The following is a 23,396-nucleotide window of genomic DNA, read 5'->3' as shown; positions in this document are numbered from 1 at the left end:
AACTCACAAGATGGATATTACCCCACTTCACACCTGACCACCTAGGATACATGAAGAGGGAAAGTGGCCACCAAAGAAAGACGGGGCCATTAGTCAAAATGTTGGAAGCCATGTTCTGATTGTACGTAGTGTCTTATCTATCTAGTAGTTCAGTTGTCTGTGTAAGAAAAATGGAAGTTAAAAATTTCCCACTTCCAGGTTACCACAGAAGTATCCAAATAGCTCTTTTCATTAAAGATAAGTCAGTAGGGGCTTGTTGGATCCTCTGCCGACCGCAGTATGGGTCTGTGTTCTAACCATAGCTGATCAGCTGAACAGCAGTTCCCAGCAACACCAGCATCATAAAAAGCCACCACTCTGGACACTCGGTTTTCTGCATAGTTGCACCCTGCAGTATTGAGTAAAGTGCCATGTGCATGATGATACTCACTGCACATTTGTTGCATTCAGCTGAACTAAGGGGATCCAGGGGTATTTTCCAACACATTTCAGTTATTTATTTCAAGCCACAAAACACTGCAATTTTCACGTAAAAACTTCAGCATTGTATGTGTGATTCAATCTAACATGTCAAAGAGAGAAGCATTGAAAACCCATGTCCACAAAAGAAACAGTGGGGCCCAGGTTTAGTTTGTTTTAAAGTGACATCTTAAGTATCATTAGTGTCATTGAATAACTTACTTTTGTTCAGTTTGGCATCACACTGGGTTAAACTGAACAACATAAAAATGGGTTGGTTTTTAGGATGGGTGCAAAAGTGTTCTTACAAAAGACACAACTGAATTGTTGTGCCACCTCCGTAAACATGATTTTTTATAAAACAAAACAAAAATAAGACCAAAACCTTGGTTATCTGAGTTTTCTGTTTGTTCTTTGGCTGTCATTTTATCTTGTATCAGGAAACGGCTTCCCAGTGACAAGTAATAGTTTGGGATTTGTTTTTTGCTCAATTGGTAGGAGATTTTCTTTGACTTATATGACTTGTTTTCCTTCTAAAACATGAATATGCCAGTCTCACAGGGTCTTATCAACTCTAAGTTACAACAGATAGATTTTTTTTCATAGTTTGATTTTTAATCTTAAAGGAAGGGTCCACAATGCTGGTTGCACTTGAATAGGTCTTGTTTTAAATCTCCATCAAAAACATGTAGAGAAAATAATGTCTGTTGGCCAAGGTAGGAGGCTGTATATTCTCTCTGTTCTCTAATGAGAACTGGGGAGAGATGAAACTTGGGTCCCACCAGTTTTCAGTAGATGGGGAGGACTATAGGATTATTCTGGAAAATCTGAGAGGACAGTGAAACATCCCATGGCTCTCCTTTCCAGGAGCCCCTTCCAACCCTGACACCAAATTTCTTAAGAAGTCTTGGTGTCTGTGAAGAAAGAGCCTTCCCAGTGCTGTATACTGTGACTATTAAGCAAGTTTTTGAAAAGTATTTGGGAGAGAAAAGAAGAACCAGAGACCTTCGTACAGCACACTTTTTTAAGGGGAGGATTTGCTGTCATAAAAACACTCACACTGTGGGGGATTTGTATATTAATGTGCATTCAGAAACACAGCCTCTTTTTCAGAGAATAGACCTAGACTCATTCTAGTCGGGGCATGCAGCCTAGTGGTATAGCACTGGCCCAGCATCCACAAGGCCCTGAGTTCACCCCCAAGTATGGAAAGGAAAATAAATTCTAGAAATTTCTAAACTCTCACTCTTGAGCAAAGCTTCTGTCAATGGGACAACTCAAACTAATAGACCAGGTGAACTTTCCTTTAAGATCCATGTGGTGTCATCATGGAGGGAGAGGTTCTAGCCTGGGCCTCTAGAATGTTCCAGTGTTTTAAGGCCTAGTGGAAAGCAGGCAAAACAAACAAACAAACAAACAAACAAAAATAAAAAACAACCCCCCAAAACAAAAACAAACAACACCCCCCCAAACCCCTGGTAATCACTTTTCCAAAAGGATAATCAGTTACAAGGGATCAGTTTTTATGGACTCATTTGAGTGTAATAAATTTCAAGTATTTCCTGAAAACCTATTTGTCAATATATCAATGTTATCTTCTCTAGAAATACAAAAATATGTTCAGGATAGTAAGATTTTCTATATTTGGAATGAAATAGGTAATTGAATAATTCAATTAAGTTCAGTTCTAAAAAATTGGATATAGCAAAATATTATTTCCCTTTTTATAAACATTGTCTATTCCTATACTTCCAAATTCCCTTTCCTTTGACAACAAAAACATGAAGTTTTCCTAGTGGTTAAAGAAATGCTTAATACTTAAAAGCATCTGGAATTTCTTGTGGCAGAGACCCTTGTTATGCTTAAAAATAGTATGCTTAACACAAATAGAACTTGCCAAGATCTTGCAACATTAAGATTTTTTTTTGGACACATATGTGCACATTGGTTGTGAATTTGAGAGGAGGAAAGTATATTAAATAAAAAGTGATGAGCTAAGCTTTGAGTGTTAGTCTGGTGGTGGAGCAAGCTTGATAGAATACTTGCATGAATGTGGTGAACATGAGAAACTCTTGCTCTACAGAAGGAAGTATATGTCTGAACAGAGACAAAGGTGTTTCTAGGCAACTTCCTGGGGTTCACAGATCCCTGAAGCTCATCCATGAATATGTACATAATGGACTTTTTGAACCACATTGAAATATTCATGCATTAGATTGTTACTTTGTGATCCTCACTGAGACAAGTTCTTAGATGGGTTTTCAAGCTAAATTCTACATCTGAGGAAATTATATTCCATTTTATTGCTCTTTTACATTGATTGGACAAACCTTCCTGGTAGAACATTGTAGGATATACCCCTTCTCTCTTTCCACCCACTCTTTCTCTCATTCTTTAATTTTTCCACCCCTACTTTATTTTCTAAACCACATTTTGAACATAACATATTTAGGAAAATCTCTACAAAAATGAACAAATTAGAATCTGTAGGATGTTGCTACATAGGATGAAATAGCTTTTTACAAGTCAAGCATCATGCATTTTCATTAGTGACATAAATGAAATGTTTTGGGAATTACTTTTATCAGCAGCTGATCTAGATTTGCTCAGCTCACTACGTTCTCCTTTATGCCTATCAGAAATTAAGTTCCTTTAAAGGTCCTTACAAAGCTGTGTCTTTCTCAGCTGAAATTGTTGGCTGTTTGCCTCCCAATCCCTCTCCCAAAAGTTACTCAGATTTACACTGGGGAAAAAAACATTATTTAGGAAAAAGTTTATGTAGATTGCCGAGGATCTCTAGATTATTCCTCTTTTGGTCTGGGGAGAAAGTAGGTTAATTCCTTAGTTAATTGCAATCATTTAAATTTTTCTTCTGTATCTGAAGACTTAGAGTAGTTCTTAGGCGATTTCTATTGCAATGTTAAGTTACCTTAAGCAAGATGATGTGATAGGCTTGTCACATACTTCACCTTTATCATTTTGTCATACCCAACAAAAATAGGAGCTCACGAAATGGACATGAGTTCAGCAGGGTCCAGTTGGCCTGGGCTCTCTAATTATATTAGGGCCCTAGTTCTCTCTGCACAAGATAACATATTTGACTTTTGTCACTTTTTTTTTTCCTGGCTGGTATGCAATTCAGAAGTGGTTCCTTATCCCCATGCAGAAAGCATCTAAATTGGGGTAAATAAAAATTGAATTGAGTTGAGCATTGTGCAGGAGATGGGTGGCAGGAACAGAAGACAAAATTCCAAGTCATTAAAAATTATTTTTGTTGCTTTGTGTGTATGGATAAGTCTTGCCTGCCTGGATGTTTGTGCACCATGTGTGTTCCTGGTGTCACCAGAGGCCAGAAGCAAGCATTAGATCCTCTAGAACTGGAGTTACAGATGTTTATGAATTGTCATGTTGATGCCAGGAATCAAATCTGGGTCCTCAGGAAGAGTAGCCAAGTGATCTTAACTGCCCATCCTTCTAGCTCTCCCTTTTTTAAAAAAAGCTTCTCTTTCATCCCCTCTACCTCCTTCCCCACCCTTCTGACATGAGTCCATCTTCTATCATCAGTTCAGGTACTTATAAAAGCATTTGGTGTGTTGTACAAAAATGGCTGGATTGCTAAGAAGAATTTGTTCACACTAACACTCTGGTTCTATGTCAAGACTATCAGATAGGATTAAAGAGTCTATGACTCATTTTTTTTTTCTGTTAAAAGATGGTTTATATTTACATGAAGGTGGAACACACAAGATTGATCTTGACCTAAGTCTCAATGGCCACAGGCCAAACTTAGGATATTATAGTCTGTGTCATGAATTCAGAAAGGAAGTTCCCACTCCTTGTATGAGACAACTTCCTAAAGACAGTGCCAAGTTCAAGACCAAGTCTGTCACTGGTGGGGAACCAAGCAAAGCCCGTGGCAATAACATGCACATAGTTATTTTTTGGTTTTGTCAGCTCTGGGAGTATGTGATTCTTAGTATTTTAAAAGCTTGCTTGGAGCAAGAATTTATATGTTTTGAAATACTACTACATATTGTCAGAATTTATCAATATGTTTTATGCTGCACAGATTTAAATTTGCATAATTACAATTACAATTACAATTAAAAAGCTTCACCCACCCACTAACTCAAATACCCTGGGCTTTAATTTAGTAGTTGATTCTGCTCATTAAAACATGGCCACCATCGCCTATATTTAGATTATATGAGTGGCCAGCAAAAGCAAGTAACTCCCTAAATTATTGCACTTTTCAAACAGAATCTCCCATACTTTTGAGGGGCATTAACAATTACTGTAGTGATGTAATCTATATAGGACCATAGCTTTTTTCATTTTAGATTCTCAGTACTGTTAACTAGGTATGACATGTCTTCTGTGGTCTGCAAAGTGTGAAATGGATATAAGACAATTAAGCAAAATTGTCATCAGAGCCAATGAGATGGATCAGTGGGTACATTTGATTTCGGGAACCCATACAGTGGGAGGAGAGAACTTACTCCCAAAAGTTGTTCTCAGACCTCCACATGTATGTTGTGACGAATGTGTACACACACACACACACACACACACACACACACACACACACACACACCTGTTGATGGGTTGTGTCTAACTGACAAAAATTTATTCTCTTTCTCTCTAGGCTTAAGATATCTCTCATCAGTTTCTCTCTCATAGATAGATAAATATTCAGGTACGATTATGGAAATACACAAAAATGCTACTACAGTAAAACTTTCTCCAAAATGAAACACTAGGAATCTCTGAGGTACTTCCAAGAGTTAACCCCGAATACATTGAGGAATGTCATAAGAAAAGAATGCATCTTGTTTTTTGGAGTGTCTCTTAGGTCCTTATGGAAGCAGAGGCTTTAGATATTGCCTTGGTTTTTGACAGTGGCATGTAGAGTACATTCAAGATAGTGTATTTACAATTGCAATGTGTAAGGCCTCACATGGGAGGGTGTAATTTGGCCAAGTGAATTGTGATCTCAGATGATGACTGAAAAACCCAATACAGATTAGTCCCACTCATGTTCTATCATTACAGCACATTTTTCTTCAAATAATTCTGCACTAAAATTGATGTGTGTTTGTGGAAATATAAAATGTCACATAAGCTAGTGATCAGTCAAAATAAAACCCCATGTAACAAGATGTGTCACTAGTAAATATTCATTGCTTTTTAGTAGGAAGAAACTCCTTGAGAGATGGCCAGGGTCTGTCTTTGAGGTTGGGACTATCCAGAGCTCACATATCCAACCCACTATGATAGAGTAAGGATAAAAATAGCATGAATTTTTTCAATGTCCTTTCCTGTTGTTGTTGGACTATAAGAATCTCTGTGTTCAATTGTGTAACTTAAGAGGAGTCCCTCCATAGACAATTTCTCCATGTTTAAAGTCAAGATCAACCCACCAGAATAAATATCTCATGTATTTTATCTTGATATGTGACATCTCAAATTTGGTTAGAGGTAAGGGCTTCTGAAGACACCAGGATGGAGAGCTTGGATTGATAGGACTGCCTTTCCCATACAGTGATAAAAAATGGAAAAATAGCAAAGCATAGCATTTATCTTTCAGATGGAAACCATAAAAATCTATTAATATGGCAAATTCAGTCTTCTATTTGTTCTCCTACAGCTGCACAGATCTATTTTGGGCATTATTTAGGCTTCAACTATTGCATAGGAATCCTATCATAGCCCCTAATGGGTGCCCTTCATTTATGTATGGTCGTCTTATTCTATGTTTACACCTAGCAATCAAAGGCCAAAGGATAGAATAGTGGAGAGACTTGGGGAATAGATGAATGGGAAATCTGGTCAGCCAGCTTAAGTTCTGGGGAGAGTCCACTGCAAATGCTCATCACCTTATTAGGGGAACCACTCTTTATATAGCACTGCAAAGAAGGCCTTGTCTGACTTCCTTTAAGATCAGCTGGACACTAGACCTGCATTAGGCCAGATCTACCATCCTGGAATTAGTGTGCTTGAGGCAAATGCCTGGCAGGTGGGCTGTGAAAGCATGCTTACAAGGAGTGAAGCCTTGATTAATAGTGGCTCTGATGGATGCAAAGGCATCATGGAGGGAGAGCTCACATGGCCCAAGTGAGACAGAGGAGGGGAAGGTGAGTATATGGTTAAGTAAGATTCAGGGAGAGTGGGGAATAGTTTGCCAACCCTTCCTATAGATATATTTCCTCCTCTTCACCCTGCCTATTGCTATAAAATACTCTATGGCAGTCTTCAATCTTCTTTACTCTGGAGAGTCTTGGGGGCAGAGCATTTCTAAGCATAGAAACCTCGGAGAATATACTTGTACTTGAAAAATATTTTTGTAAGAGGAATTTGGGGGTAGAATTGCAGGATTTTTGTTTGAGGTAGAATTGTAAGAAAAATACAGAGGCCAAGGCTGGGTGTTCAGCTCTTGTCTCTGCTGTATCAAGTTGGCAGGGGGAGCTTCATGTTGGGGCATAAGTGATGATTAGGTGGGAAGCCCATGTAATGGTCATGGTTTGCTGATGGGCCTCTCTCACTGAAGAAAAGGAGTCGCCCATGTGCACCCTAAGAGTAGAAGGGAGAGGTGGATTCAACCCTATCTCTGTGTAGTAGTTTAGAGCACTGCCTGTGACATTAAGCCTATGGGTAGGACCTCCTTCCCTCTTCTGAAAGCCTTAGTCATTCCTTAGAGAAAGGGATCTATGTCTATATCCCATCACAATATGCTGCCCCCTTTGTAGCAAAGAGAGCAGGACCTATATCCATACCCCATCATAATATGCTGCCCCCTGCATAGCAAAGTCTCTCCAGGATCGGGTCTTGCTTTGACTTCAGTGGATTTCCTAGGAGGATGTCGCTTCACACGTGTTCCATTTTTATTTCATATCCTGGGAGTCTTGATTAACACTCTCTGGGAGGACTCTGTTTTCTTAGGCTCGGGGTGGTGGGTGGCTGTCTATAACTGGGCAGAATCTGTTACCTCCTTGTTCTCAATTCCATGATGGACAGACCTTACCCTCTATCCATCTTGGGCTTCCCATACATACCAATTTCCTTTCACTGGCTTTCAGTCAATATGCCTGTTTTTAGCCTATTCCTGCCTTGACCGCCACTACTAGACCCCTTATCAGCATGGCTAGACTTCATATAGCATATTAGCTTGACCTAATTGTCTTAGAAGGTGAAAAAGGCAACTTGATGGAATAGATGTGCTAAAAATATATTTGCTATTTTTTACAGTATGTAGCACACAGAGTAGGTCCCTGATCATGAGATCATCAGACTGATAAAAGGAGCTATTATTTATAAAGCACTTAGAACAGTGCTTGGCACTCACTAAGAGCTTTCTGGTTAAACAAACACAAATATAAAGATGCTTATTTATATTTATTAAGCTTATAAAAGGTTTCTTCTTTAAGTATATAAATGATTCATAAAGATAGAAGAAAATGAATGCAATTTATTTGTTTAAGCCAAGCACATATTCTGACTTCTGACAGTGAAATACTGGGAAACATGCCACTCTGAAGTGTGCTTAGTTTCTTGTGCAGATGAACAATATATTAAAGCCATATGCATTTATGTTGTATCCAAAACCAAAAACCACCTTCTTTGAGGTAGATGATCTTTTAAATTAAATTAATCTTTTTCCTAGTTCTCAAATTATTCTTCTTAGTGCCTCACTCGGTTTATTAAGTCTTTTGAGTGTGTTGAAAAAAAAAGAGATGTAAATTCTAAATAATAAAACCAGTAAACCAAATCCAAATATTTTATATGCTTTCAAACTCACTTAGCTTTTGACTCAATGGGAAAAGTTATTCCCTTATGGTCAGACAGCTCTGATTGAAATATTCTTCTATTAATGTCAGTATACTCCTAGGCCATGCAAGTGGCATTGCTGTGAATAATTTCAATAGAAAGGGACATCTGGTCCCATGGGCTATAAAGTGGATATTACTTTCAAAAAGGGAAAAGCCAGCATTATTTTCTTTGGGGTCATTGTTTGAAGACTGAATGTTTTAATGTAATTGATCTAAGTCGACAAGAAAACCCATCCAAACAAAGCTATAATCTTTGTCTCTGTGCTGTTCAAAACACACATCAAAAGGCTGACCTTGCCTTCTCAAGTGTGGGGTAACTAGAGAAGTTAGAACTCATTTTACTTTAAAATATTTTGCCAACACTTTTACAAATGTGCTGGGATTCAAATACACAGGCTATGCAAGTGCCTGTGCTTTGTGGCAAAATGAGTAAAGAACAGAGCTGTTAAGGCAACTAGGGGTTGTGAACCCAGGGAAGGACCTGGCCTGTGATGCAGGGAAGAGCTGATGGAGAGGGAGGAGGTGTTACTGCCAAAGTGTATTAATTGGCCATCCTCAAATTATATATGTCTGTTTGTTTATCTATCTCCTTTCTTTTTCTTTCCTTCCTTCCTTCCTTCCTTCCTTCCTTCCTTCCTTCCTTCCTTCCTTCCTTCCTTCCTTCCTTCCTTCCTTCCTCCCTCCCTCCCTCCCTCCCTCCCTCCCTCCCTCCCTCCCTCCCTTCTTTCCTTTGCATCTGTTAACGAGAATGCGATTACTTCCAAGAGTTCTTCCTTTAGAAAATGCTTTCCTCCACCCCACTCCTTTCTATGAGAAATTTATCCTTCTGTTTCCAGATTCAAAGATGTCTTCTTAAATCTCTTCCCCTTCATCACTAGGCAGAATTAAACATTTTGCTGTGTTCTTTTAGAACTTAAAAAAGAAGTCTCCTTCAAGAGGATGCCCTATAAATTTGTCAATCAGCCACAGTATTCTAAAGAGGAAGGTCTGTGTCTCTTGAGATTTTTGTCTCCTTGGTTATGTATCCCAGCATCTCTCTTCCCAAAGAGACTTATCTTGGTAATTCAAACATATCACACAGTGGTCTTCATGTAGTAGTTGATCACTAAAATTTGGGACACAGAAGAGCAGGAAGGCAGAGAGTTTTTTCCCTGTTCTGCCCTAGTTCTGTCCTGCTTATCGTAATGACAATACTTCCTCTCCCAGACAATTTTAAATATTTTATCACATGAGTAATTTGTCCTCAGTTAACTGAGATATCATTTCCATTGCCCCAAATCAGGAATGCAAATGCCCCATATCTGTGTTCACTGGTTTTCCTGTGCATTTTTGAAGGCCCCTTTAGTAACTTCCAGGCCTTTGTATGAGTCTTTATGTAACAGCTAGCCATTATTCATAACTATGATCTTTCACTGCTTATAGGAAAAAGCTGAAATCCTTCTGTGTCATCTATGAGGCCCCTCCTTTCTCAGACTCAGCTCACAGCTTCCTCTTCGTCTTTCTCAGAGTTTTTCACTCTGTTCTCATAGAGCATCCTCAGGGTCCTCCATGTGGGGTTATTTTTAAGCTTCCCTTTTAGCCACCCTAGACTTCAGAGAGGACTATCTCTCCCCATGACTGTCTTCAGGAGGAGATGTGTTAACAAAGTAGTTCCATGGACTTTTCTCTCCCCCTGGTACACTTAAAAAGAATATTTGAGTTTGGTCAGCCCAATACCTTTTCCTCTCTTTTGCCATCATGGAGCAGGGCTGAGGTAGGGAGGGTTGGGGATCTCTCAGGTCCTCCAGAGGTCCTGCCCAGGAGGCAGGTGTGAGATGAGGGGATACAGCATGATGTAGGATTCTTCTCAACTCTGGGATTCATCCAGCCTATTTGGCCAATGACCCTAAAGCCATGTTCTTCCACTTTTTCCTCTAAGCAATGGACAAGATATTTTGGATACTATACTCTAAATATTTTTATTTCTTAATATTGTTTGGAACTTGGATTAAAAAAAGGGCACTATTTACTGTTTATTTTGCCCCCTCTGCCCTGCTCCCCACTCCATTTTAATTGTCAAAGTCTGGTTCAAACGTTATCAGTTCTTAACCCCTACCCAACCCCCTCAGGCAGCATTAATTTTCTGTGCCTTTGTGGTCCCATTGTTCATTTAAAAAATGTCTTTGGGCAGTTACTCTGCTTTGGTTTAATGAAAGTTGATTCCCCCCCCCTTACATTATAAGCTCCTTGACAGTGATTCCTGACACTCATCTTAACATACTGGCTCCCAAATAATTCATGCTTAGAAGGTAGTTCAAACAAATGCTTGCAACATAAAGTTGAAATGCACAACACCTTGGGCCAGTACAGATGAAGGGACAGGGGCATACTAAGAGTTGCAACTATCACACCTCAACACTACTGAGGCATCCTGCTGAAAGTGCAGATGGCAGTCATGTTGGTGGCTCTAATGGCATCCTATCCCAGACCTTTACTACAGGGCTTCAGCAGTGGTCAGAGATCACTGGGTGGTTCTCCTACTGTAGTTGTCCATCTGGATTATATTGGAAAAGCTCCAATGTCTAGAGATGGAAATACTGTCTGTACTTTTAAGTGGAGGCTGTGATTTTTCTCAGGATTGAATCCAGCTATAGAGACAAAGAATCTCAGCCACTGGGGAGAGAGATGTAAGCAAAGGTTTACATTCTTCCCCTTGCTAGAAGGATGCCTGCGAAGCCATTATTTCCTTTGGTTGAAATGAATAGAGACTATGTGACTGAAATTGAAACCAAAATGTCTTCCCACTGAGCTGATTGATATGTTTTAGCAGTAGACTAGGGATGACCTTCACCAAGAAGGTATCAAAACAACTAAAATAGTGGGTTGCCATTATTAGATACAAGACTAAGGAAAGGTATTGGTTATCTTGGATCAATTATTATTTAGATCACTTTGGATCCTCAATTGTGGGTCTAATTTTGGACCCAAAGCACAAAATTGGATAATTGTTTTTTTCTGATTATCTCTTCATTTATAAGTTATATCCAGTTTGCTCAATCTCTGATGACTCCAGGGAAAACTATGAGAATATATTATAGAAAATTTGTTTTTCTAGTTTCATGCTTCCATGTTGGGGGATTCCATCACCATTACTGTAGCATACCCACCTCTAATCATCCTGTTTGTTGCTTGCTTAGGATAAGTTTTTATGGTAGCTGAGAATGGACTCAAATTCATGATTCTCTTGCTCTTGGGTTTCAGAATTACAGGAGTGTACCATCATGCCTGGTTCTATGGTCTGCTTCTTGACTAGGGAGGGCTCGTTTCTGAAAGTCCTTTGATGAGTTTTTAGCTCTTTCCTCTTTTTCATCGGGGGATGAATGTCAGTCAGCTACCTAGGTAAAGGTGAGCGCTGCAGGTCCTGTTTCTTGACTGGTGGGGTATGTGGGAACTGACCCCCCCCCCACATTACCTCATTATCTTCAACAGTATTGTCATCAATGAAAACGACACTTTACTTTTCATCTGCCTGGCTGTGGTGCCCTTATCTCATTATGGTTCATGTCAAGATTTGGGTGTATTATGTTGGACTTCCAGCTCTAATACTGTGAGCTACAATACTATCATTTCAGCTCCAGTGTCCACTTTGCAGCAGCACTGAGACAACCTGAGCCTCTGGTTCCACTTTGGGAATGTAAATCTACTTTTAAGTGAAAAACAAAACAAAACAAAAAAACAAAAACCAATTTTCCTTGCATGAGATTTGTTTTTCTTGATATCATCATAGCTTTTTACAAGCAAATGATGCTAATATACTTTTTAATGAAGGTAATTACAAATGAGTCAACACAAGGCTGCTTGTGAACTTTGGGATTGTAGTGAAGTGCTGTCTTACACTAAAGAAATAATTTGATTTGCCATTCAATCAGAGCATGTTTACAAGTATGTGTATGTGTCCTTATTGATAATTACTTCAGTATTCCAGCTATAAACCTGAACAGCTTAGTTCTGGACAAACTGTCATGTACAGTTGCTCTACCACACTTACGATCTCAAGGTCAAGTTAGTTCTTAAAAGTAGATAGCAATTTCAGGGTGTTTAAAAGAGGCCCTGGGTTTGTTCGAGGTTGAGGGCCCCATTTCATGGGTTCAGTTTTCTGCTCGTTCTAAACAAAGCTGTTCATTGTCGGGGCTATTCCTCTATCTGCAGAAGGAGAGATGACTCTCCAGAGAAGGATTTGATCATTAAGTAAAGGAACACAGCAACAATACAGAGGCACCTGTGCCAATCCCTTCAGGGGAAGATGTCAGTTCCAATCTTTTTTCATGGTCTACTTGATGGTACTGGAGATAAGTCCCCCGCTACATCTTTTCTGCAGAGGAATGCTGCATCACACCCTCATTTAAACTCACCCAGTAGGATGATGAGAAGGTGGGAGAAAGTTATGGCCCAGAGGTATTCAGTAGGTTCTCTGAGCTGTCAATCATGAGGTATTTAATCCTATTATCTTATTCTGTGTTTGTGTGAAAACGTCTTTTGTAGCTGCTGGCACCGAAAATCCGTGTGGCTGCAATAATAACTCCTTACCTTATTATCTAAAAGAGGGCTATCTTCAGATTTTTATTAACTAAGAACGTGGTCCTTTAAGGACTGCCTTAAAAATTGAAACCCTCATGTACACAGTCATTTGCCCAGTTGAAAATAATCAGAAGAAAGGGTGTGTGGAAATCTCATGCCAGGGTCTGTGCTGGGATGAAGGCTATTATTCTAAACCCATCAGAATCACCTCTGGGGGGGGGGGGCACTGCTTGAAAGCACAGCCTGCCCCTCCCTGGGAGTTTCCAGTCAGTGAGAATTTGTGTTTCAGGGATGCAGTTTCCAGGGATGCTGCAGCTGTTGTTCCGGGGACCACACTTTGAGAGCCCGTGGCTTAGCCTGAGCTGCAGGGGGAGGCAACAAAATAAACCAACTGACATCTCAGATGTGCCCCACTCAAGCAAATAAAGGAGCAGTTCATGGGGTGAGGCAGAAACCATGCACACTGTTCCTAGGAGTCTACCTTAAAGCATGATGATGCCACCAGCGAACTTCTTCCTTAAAGGGCCAGAAAAGCCAGTATTTTGAGCCTTGCAGGCAGGATGGACCCACTTAAAGGACCCCACTTGGTGATTGTGACATAGAACCATCCAGAGATACTTTCTTTAGCACAGCATGGATGTTGTAGTAAATCTTTATTTATAAAAATAGATAGTATGCTGGATTTGGCTCCGGGGCTACAGTTTGCCCACGCTTGGGCCTAGATAATGTGCTAAAGAAATTCATAGAAGGAAAAAATCTGTTCATTTATCCTGAGTGTGCACTGGGGAATGACCAAGTTGGAAACATGGATGTATGAGCCCAGTGTTGATGGACTTTCAGTGGTATACTGCTTTCGTTGGTAGATGAACTCCCTAGCAGTTCAGCCCCTAGACATGGCTACTTAGGACTGTATAAAATCCACTCCCCCATTTTAATAGGAGTTTCACTGTGCTAGTTAAATTTCTCATGTATACTTGCATTTTCTTCTTGGTGTTTGTTTATAAGTAAAGGACACACTTACTAATGTATTTCATCATTTAGGAGAATTTATGGAGTTCTGAATTAAATTTTGTTTTTCATTTGTTTTTCCCTCTCCTCATTTCACAAAGAGCCATTTGGGTATATTTCTTCCCACTTCATGGCAGGTTTGTGGTGTTTACTAGAGCTGCTAAAAGCAAAATTACTTGAAGATAAGCTTTCTAGATGGCCAAACTCATGCCCTGAAGGGGATAAAAGAAAGGGGAGTGTCTTTGACAGGGACAGGTGTGGCCAGGTATTAAGTAAAGGAAGAATATAATAGTGGGGCCAGGATAAGAGATTCAGCTTCCTGGCCCAGTAGCTGGTTTGATTCTCAGGACTTCTTACTTGGCTAAGAGCCATAGGAGCCTAGTGCCCATCCCACTGATGGAAATGCATTCTTCTTGACTTCAGACAGTCCACCACCTTGGACTGCTCCCACCCCGCTAGCTGCTCCCCACCCCCATCTCTTGGGTAATTCCTTTTATCTCTCCGATATCTGATATCAGGGCTACCCTAAGTCCTGTTTTTTATTCTCTTTTCATTTCTCATTTTTTCCAACTCCCACTGCCTCTTCATGTGTTCCCCACCCCTCTAGTTAAAATTATGGGATTCCCTGCATTTCTTAAGGAGTGCCAGAGTGGCCCACCACAGAGTGATGGGACAGATGTGGACAACTTCTGTATCATGGCACCTTGAGTGAGGGAATTGAGAGCCCTTCCTTAATTTCCTAAGTTGTCTGCAAGCAGGAGAGAGTGAAAGTTGGGGAGCATGTGGGAGTGCTATAGATGTGATTCCCCCAAGTGCATGGATTAAAGTCTCCAGAATGGCACTAACTAGGACATGGGGGAAATAATAAAAAGCATAATAAAAAGGGGCTCTTTAGATTTTTGCAGGCTCTCCTTTGAAAGGGATTGTGCGAGCCTTATCTTTCTCCCATTTCCTAGTCACGGGGAGCAGTTTTGCTTGATCATGACTCCTACAATAATGTACCAATTCATCATGGGGCCCAAAGCAATACAGCTAATCACTCAGGAACTATGCATTCAATATTAATTCATTTTTAAGTTGATTTTTTCAATTTTGTTGTGTTTCTGAAATGGGATCATGCTCTATAGCTCAGGCTGTTCTCAGACCCAAGAGCTTGCCATCTCAGCTTTCCAAGATGTACAGGTGTGTACTGCTGTGTCCAACTCAAATGCTTCTCACAGTGACAAAAAAAAAAAAAAACCAAAAAGAAAAACAAAAAAAAAAACCAAACCACTAAATAGTACACAGTTGGGGGTGATGAGGAGACTAATATTGATGGCAAGTTCGAACTTAACAAAAAAGTATATGGAGGGGATGTTGAAATTTATTTGAATTAAGGAAAATGTTATCATGTGACATTTCCAATGTATCTAAGTTTATGAATGTCAGTTCATACCGCAACAGTTCTTAGTATTTGACTAATGGTAACACACAAATCAACAGAGCAAAACAAATGTGGTTGTGTCTCAACAGGCCAGGTTCTGAGGCTGGCAAGCGGGGGTGCAGGGAACTTTTCACGCAGGCATGCTGTGTTCAGTTGCTGCTTGCTCCCCAGCCTCCCCCAGGATTTCATAACAAACCCTAATGTGCAGCACAGACGGTACCCACTTCCTGTGTTCTCCCTCTGGGTGGAAGAAAGGCTGCTAATGAGGCAGGGCTCAGCTCGGATTTGTTTGATGACCAGAAAAGCTGACTCTTCAATCTGCACCCTCCCTGTTCTGGCACAGGCAACACCTAGTCTCCCCCCTCCCACACTGCTTCTTTGCAGCAGGAATTGCCCACAGATCCCCATGTGGACCCAGGGACGCCAAGGCTTGTTACGGTCGCAGATTCTGCTGCCTGTGCTGTAGGACTGGAGTGTTTGCCTGCTGGGCTGTGGCATGTAGACCTCTGCTGAGTTTGGAAATCTGGCCTCCAGTGTGGAACAGGGACAGCCTGTTCAGTGAGAGAAGAGTGCTGTTTTATTTCAGCCATGGGTGCCAAAAGAGACTGGGGGGGGGGGAATCTGCTCCTTGCCTATTTGGCTATTATTATTAAGGCATGAAATCTCTTATTTTCCTCACTTTTTTTAAGGGGTTAATGAGCTGAGAGTTTAAGGTTCAAACTTTTTTTTTTATTGTTAAAACAATGATAACTTCATTAGTGACACCTGGACCCTTATTTTATTCTTCAGAACTATATGGATTCCATTTTGCTTTTTAGATTCTTTCATTTCAAGAGCTTGAAATCAAACAATGTTTTGCAGGGATTAAACAAATTTTTAACAACCCTCAAAAGGGACTTTGGAAGGCTTGTGCTGAATTCTTCAGCTCTAACCATCTTCAGCAAATGGGAGTTTCAATCCACGTTCCTTTGAGACCCCTAGGGAATGAGATACCATCTCTTCTCTAAATATATCTAACTGTGAGTTGATGATTATGGCAGAAAAGCATCAGTCAGCACAAGTTTTCCCATCTATTTTCTGTTTGCCTAACTTTATAGTTAGCTTTGCATTGCTACCAAATGAATTGATCCTAATCTAGACTGAAAAGAAGACACAGGTGACTATTGCTTTGGATCAGTGGGAGAAATCAATAGATAATTCCTTTTCTGTATAAATAGAAATACCAAAGCCATGATGGCATTGGCCAATGCGATTTTTTTTAACCTTCTAAATGCATTAGTTAGAAATGGTTAACAATAATCGTCACAGAATAGGAACACACTCAAATTTCCTAGACTTTCTTCTTCTGTGCCAGTCATGGTGCTCATGGCAGTCTTTGCGTATACACCTTCCCATTCAATTTTCTTCTTTGAGTCTCTCCGTCACGTTACCACCTCATTTGTCTTTTCCTTTCTGGGCTACATTGTCTAAGCCCTCCAAGTGTACGTCACGTCAGGCTGGAAACCAAAGCTGAAGACAAGGGTAGGAAGACTAAGCTTTGCCATGTACAACAGTGGTCTACCAGTCACCCACTTGCATGTGCCAGGGACTGAATTCAGTTCACAGGATGATAAAAATGCTTAAGATGCAGGTTCTATTTCCTATAGTCTCAGAGTTTGCAGGTGACAGGCAGCTGAGCAGGGAAATGGACACATAATTACTAATGACCAAGAGGTACTACCAGAGAGTTTTAGAGAGTAAAGTGGAGATGTGGAAGATGTGAGGAATGTGGACCTATGAGGTTCATCAAGGAAGGGAAGTACTTGGAAGGTAGATTCATAGGCTGTGAGATTAAAAGAATGTCACCATTAGTAATAGGAGAGGGTTGATTCCCAGCAGGTATCACAAAGAGACAAAACATACTGAATGGGGTATATTATTTCAAGGAAACTGTAAGCATCTTGGAATGAGTGGATTAGAATGTCCCTGTGGCATTGTGGGAAAAAGAAGTTAGGAAAGAAACAAGAATAATATGGAGAGTCTTTCACTTAGCAATGAAACAAGAAAGGTCCTGTTATCATGAAAAGAATCTATTTAACTGGCCGGCAGAAGTAAATTTGGCTGATCTTGAGAACAAAAATATCAATTATTTCCTACTTAAATCTTTCTAATCTGCAAAGATTTCTCACCATTCTTCACTCCATGGAAAAGTGCCTAGGGGATCCCATTTGAACACTGGGCAGATTACCTGGTCAAACTTGTTTAAAAGAACTGTCCCATCCCTGAACAAGTAATTCCAAAGTGAAAAATTTCCTTTTCTCAAAGAGAAGGATCCTAGTTTGATTGGAAAAGGGTCAGATGAACAAGACAGGCAAACACCAAGAGACCATTTTCCTTAATATTTCTTCTATTCTCCAAAGTTGTTTTGACTTCACTGTTTTGATTTTCAAAGTGACTTTTAATTAACAAGGATGGCCAATGTTTTACCCAACCAACTTGTGCCAAGTCATTTCACCAAATGGAGAGAAGTCAGGGTTGAGAATATTATGCCTCGCCCCCAATTCTCCTTTAGATAGAAAGTTCTCTAAAAGGCAGAGGAAATTTTGAATAACCCAGGCCGTTGAGAACATTTGAAAAATGGCATAGTCATCACAGTCCTCAGTAACTGCCTATGACTTGGTACTTATAACTATACTCAGTCTTGGCCTTTGGTTGAGACAGAAGAAAGCCTGTGTGACTGGTCTGAACAGACCAGAGCATCTACAGAAGGCACTAGGATGTTCTTGATATACATGCGACCTGCTCGGAGGAAGCTTAGTCTCTTTTACCAGAGTTTGAACTTGGGGTGGATAATATGTGAGAGTCTAATTCACTCTTTCTCATTTCTTGACTTCCCTGGGTAAGGCTCTATTATGTATAGAGTTGTTACCCCCCATCTTGGGAAAGTTATGGGCTCAGTGATGGAAAATTTTATGTTATGGTTATCCTAATGCGTTTGATGATGGTGCAATGATCAAAAAAGATGCCAGTGATGACAATTGAACGTCCCTTTGCCTTCCCAGCCTCCTTCATATATTCTCAGGCATAGGATGACAAAGGGAAGTCCACGAGTCACATGAAGAAGGACGGTAGTAGCCATGTACACGATCAGGAGCTTCTCCGCTTGCCTCCGCCTGCCCTTTCTTAGTCACCCTCTCCTTTGCCTGCTCATGCTGTTTCTCCAGCATCTTAGCCACTGACCAGCATTCTCTCCCCACCTGAGTCCTCATGGATGACTCATTCAAAGCAATCATTAACCGAGTCCTGAACAGAGTGAGTCCTCAACTAGGTGCGGAATGAAACAATGCTCTCAAGCTTTCAAAGGTAGCTGGCGTTTATGGAGCCTCTTCTTAAGTGAGCTAATATTTTGCATGTGGATAGAAGGGGGCATAAAAGTTTGAGAATCACAGCAGCCTAGGTATATACCCAGGTGCCCAAGTAGTTGGATATAAGATTAAAGGTATAATCTGTCTGAGATATCATTTTATAACTATAAAGAGCCATGTGATTTCTACCTTTGTCAAGTATTAAAAGAGACAGTATATATGGCAATGTCTTGCATCGTATCTGAGACTTGAGTAAATGCTTCCTTCCTTTTAGTCGTATCTTAGAATGCTGCTAAGCTGTTCTAGGTGGCATCTTCAGGATGACAAGTAAAAAGGGATCACTAAGCTCTGGTGGGGATGGATGTATTAGAAGAGATGAGCAGCAGTCAGAAGAGTGACATGGTTAGGAATTTTTTAAAAGAAATGATAGTTTCTATGGTTAATTTTCTTGGCTGGGGTTTAAGAGGAAATTCAAGGTTCTTGTTAATTATACTTACCAATTGGGTCTAATTGGCAAGTACCCCAAAATGAGTAAAACAAGCGGGAGTCAAGAGAGAAAAACGGCAGGCATCCTGTCAAAAAACAAAAGCTTTGAAATTTCTACAGCCCAATGGTTGGATACACATTTCATTAAAGCAGATGGACCACCTGATTTGTGTAAGTCTGTGTGCGTGCAACCCACGCCACACATGCAGAGCTGTGTGAAGTATCATACAGACTTCTTAAAACCAAACACAAGCAGATTCATAAGATCAACATGCCTTCTGCTGAAGGAAGCATATTTTGTCCTGTTCTAGTCTAGGATAGGTATGGGAGGTGAAGGGAATAAGATACATTCATATTACATGTTTATTCCAGGGTTTGGTAAAACCGGAAAGTGTTGGTTGCTGGTGTATCAGGTAAACTGATAATCACACTCTTTCAGTTCTGTGTCTTCCAGGACAGGACAAGAAGCAGATTCATGCCTCTGTCTTAGAAGCATTTCCGTGATTTTTTTTTTTTTTTTTTTTTTTTTTTTTAGAGAAACATTCCATTATCAAACAATTAGCTACATTAGCTGGTCACATGCTAATCTACTTAATTTGTTACTAAGCATGAACAATGTTACTTACTGAGGATTCTCATTCTGCTTTTTCTCACTCTCTCATTGGCTAGCCAGGGGAGTATCTGCCTGCCCCCTCTCTCTGTCTTTAAAAGGTATCACAGTCATTTCAATATGTCAGGTTTCCTACCAAGCTGGCTTTTCTGCCTCCCACCTGGTTAAGATCCTGTCTGGCGAGTTGCTCACTGGCTAAGTTAGCCAGCATTTGGCTAGGTGGCTCAAACAGCATCTACTATCAAATCTAGGCCTAAGGTAGCAAGTCTGTATTTGTCTTTCTGATGCCCTTACCCTAGAGCAGCACATAAGGGAATTCCAGACCCCAGCTCCTTAGGATAGAGCTAGACTTCTAGAGAAGCCCCAGTTTGTGGCAGTTGCTGGGACCATTGGCTGGGCAGGAATGGATAGTTGGTCAGAGGCACTGTGCCTCTTTTCATGGGTCATCGCTGAGCCATTCCTTATGTCCACCTCTGATAAAACTGCATTATTAGAACAGGGAACACACTGAGAAAACCACAAAGCAGTATCCCTTGAAACTCAGGACATGGGTTGCTTCCTTTAGATTCTCTGTTTATAAGGTAACAATCCAAAATTAACAGTTTTACATTTCCCAGAGTATCCATAATTAGTGTGCTTCTGAGGATGCAAATTTAGCTTACAATTGTGTGTGGCCATCAAACCACTTGTTAATGCTATAAGCAAAACTTCTAATAGATGGCAACCATACACTCCCACCCTAGGTATTTAGTATAAGTATTGTGGATGGAACTAAGCAATACATAAATGTGTATTAAAATTAAATAAATCTGGCTTTGTTACATGTTCCTGGAGTGAACCATGTGCTGGTATTTTCGGTTTATTCTTTCCCTAGATATATGAATGCCTCATGAAGAAAAATCTCAAAGGATGCTGTGCTAAAGGGCAGGGCAAAGAGTGGTAGTAGTCAAAAACCGGAATGTCAAGGCAAAGGGATGCAGTGATTGCATCCATGGTTGTCTTGCTATTTCCTTAATGACCCCCAGGACACAGCAGAGAGATGATAAGTGAGAAGATGGGGGGATGAAGGACTAAAGATCTTGTCCTGAGACAACATTGATTCCACAAGCGCCGTGTTGGTATATGTTGCTGAGGTGCATAGAGTTTTTTTTTTTCCTCTGAATTCCTAGGGCATTGTACCAAACAGAGAACCATCCCTCAAACTAAGATAGTGACATGCTGCTGAGCAGGGAACGACAAGCTGTGTGTAGTTTGGGTTCAGGTAGAAGCTCCATCAAGTCAATTCATTGTGAATTCAGGTAGAACCTTTGGTTTTCTCTAAGTGGCTTTTCTATATAGAGAATGAAAGCAGTTAGCTAGATGAGGCCTACAGATCATCTATATGTCTGTGTGGCATGTGTGTGCATGCACGCATGCATACACACACACACACACACACACACACACACACACACACACACACACACTGTACTGTTTATGTTCTCATTCTGTATTCACCTTTAGTTTCTCCCTAAGACTCTCTGTTAGTAAAAAAGAGTGAAGCATACATGCCTCTCCTTATGAGTTTAATGACTTTTATGTTCTAAAAAACAAACTTGAGTTCACATGCTCTCCTTCATGTGTGCCCCAGAAAATTTCTCTGTGCCATTAGAGGATAAGACTTAAGAGAAAGGAAACAGGTTTCAACTCTAGGTACTGACTAAATTTCTGCCTGTTCAAAGTGTTTGCCTGCGTGGCGTGTAAGTGTGCTGCCCCCATTGTGCCTGTCAAATCTTGCTTGACAGGCATTCCCATGAATATTCCACCCAGAAATGGTTTTGTCTGAATTGCCACTGTACTGTGTATCACAAAGGGCATGGAGCTCTTGCTGTTCTGTAGCACCGCCTCTGCACACACGGCCAGCCCCTTGGAGCAGGTTGGTACAGGTGTGGGCTCAGACACAGACTTCCTGGGTCTGCCACTCAGTAACGCTCTGTTCTGTGGTCTGGTCCCTGGCCTCTGCACTTCAGTTGGCTTACTAAGGAACCGATGAAGAACGGCTGTTGTTGGGATTAAGTCAGCTAGTCCTTGTAAATGATTTAGAGTAGCACTCGGTGAACACAAGGTTTCGTTGACTTCTTTGAAAGACTAAGTTCTTCAAGCACAAAGCTATGCCCGCTGTGCCTTGCAGCCCCTACAGTGCTTTATGTAGTGTGGGCACTTAGGCAAATTTGTGAAGAAAAAAGCCCCAAAGAAGCATTGTCATGGGAAAATGGAACGTCAGAATCACCGTTTGTTTTAAAACGACAGTAGGTCTTGCCACGTTTTTAAAAAAGTAAAGAAATTCAGTATACATTTTGCCTGCATAGGAAATGTCTTAAAATTATACTGAGGTAAAGAGTGTACTGGAGACACTCTGCTATGGGCAGCATATGGACAGTATTGAACATGAAACATCTGCCAATTGGGCTGCAACTTAATGGGGAGAGAGGGAGCTGGACTTTGGGGGTGCCCAGGAGTGTGATGACAGAGAAATGACTAGTTGTTGGGCTGCCGTATTTTCCTCTTGGTAGGGACACAGATGTAGAGTGTTTCCAGTCTCCCCTCTGTAACAGGACATCTATTTATAGTTTAGTACTGGGACCGTGTTTAGGCCATGTTGTCATCTGCCAACTCCAAAGCGGGAATATGACTTGGGCTCTGATTTTAGTTACTACTAAACACAAGCATGGAATTTGTTACACGGGCCCCATCATTTTTATTTTTATAAAACCTTCATATGTGTCTTGAGACTATTGTTCGTGTGTCTGTCACCAGCCTCTTTTCCCTTAAGTGTCCTGAGTGGACCGTTTGCTGATTCTTCATTCCTAAGGCAAAGCTAAGACTGCATGGATCAGGGAAGAGGTATTTTGATGCAGGTTCACATTTCCTGATCAGGTATGATGGGGGTCACCCTAAAGCTGGGGTAGGAGAATCAGGAGAAGAGAGCTAAAGGCTACAACAATTGAAAGAACAATTTTAAAAAGACACACAACATGAGAACTACAGTAGACAGTGGTGTGCTGTAGTTAGGAAGTTTGCCAAATGAGTAGGTTATGACAATGCATCATAGGGAGGAGATGGGGAACTATATGAGATGGTTTTATGATAAACATGTCTTATAATTCTACTTTGCACACCTCATACATAACACCTATTTTAAAACATGGTATATATGTGTGTGTGTGTGTGTGTGTGTGTGTGTGTGTGTGTGTGTGTGTGTGTGTGTGTATGTGTGCAGGAAAGGAAGTTATCAAAGTCCTGTGTTACAGGGATAGAGGGACTACTTCCAAAGGCTTATTCATATCCTCTTTGGCAAAACTTGTCTCTGTTTACTGTAAAATTCAACATCAGGCTGGCTAGTTTTATGCCCACTTGACACAAGTTAGAGTCATCTGAAAGGAGGAAAACTCAACTGAGAAAATGCCTCCATGAAATCCAAATGGAGGGCATTTTCTTAATTAATAATTGATGGGGGTGAGCCCAACCCATTGTGGGTGGTGCCATCCCTGGGCTGGTGATCATGGGTTCTATAAGAAAGAAGGCTGAGCTGGGCAGTAGTGATGCATGCCTTTAATCCCAGCACTCAGGAGGCAGAGCCAGGCGGATCTCTGTGAGTTTGAGGCCAGTCTGGTCTACAGATCAAGATCCAGGACAGGCACCAA

At 40.7% G+C, this 23,396-nt stretch overlaps 1 protein-coding gene across 44 annotated transcripts in view; it reads right to left on the bottom strand.

The window, feature by feature from the left end:
• The window catches only part of Trpm3 (transient receptor potential cation channel subfamily M member 3), an 834,738-nt gene that overhangs the window by 196,747 nt on the left and 614,595 nt on the right, over positions 1–23,396 (bottom strand). For 20 of the 44 annotated variants that reach the window (XM_028894696.2, XM_028894758.2, XM_028894948.2 and 17 more), the window contains exon 7: positions 19,115–19,189. The exons of the other annotated variants lie outside the window; for them this stretch is intronic. In XM_028894696.2, the coding sequence (XP_028750529.1) occupies positions 19,115–19,189 (75 nt within the window). The remainder of the gene's footprint in view (positions 1–19,114; positions 19,190–23,396) is intronic. 44 annotated transcript variants of the gene reach the window in all.

This window comes from Peromyscus leucopus, chromosome 1, assembly GCF_004664715.2.
Source record: "Peromyscus leucopus breed LL Stock chromosome 1, UCI_PerLeu_2.1, whole genome shotgun sequence".
Taxonomy (NCBI): Eukaryota; Metazoa; Chordata; class Mammalia; order Rodentia; family Cricetidae; genus Peromyscus; species Peromyscus leucopus.
The sequence above is the reverse complement of the archived record's forward strand: the minus strand, read 5'-3'. Positions and strand labels throughout refer to the sequence as shown.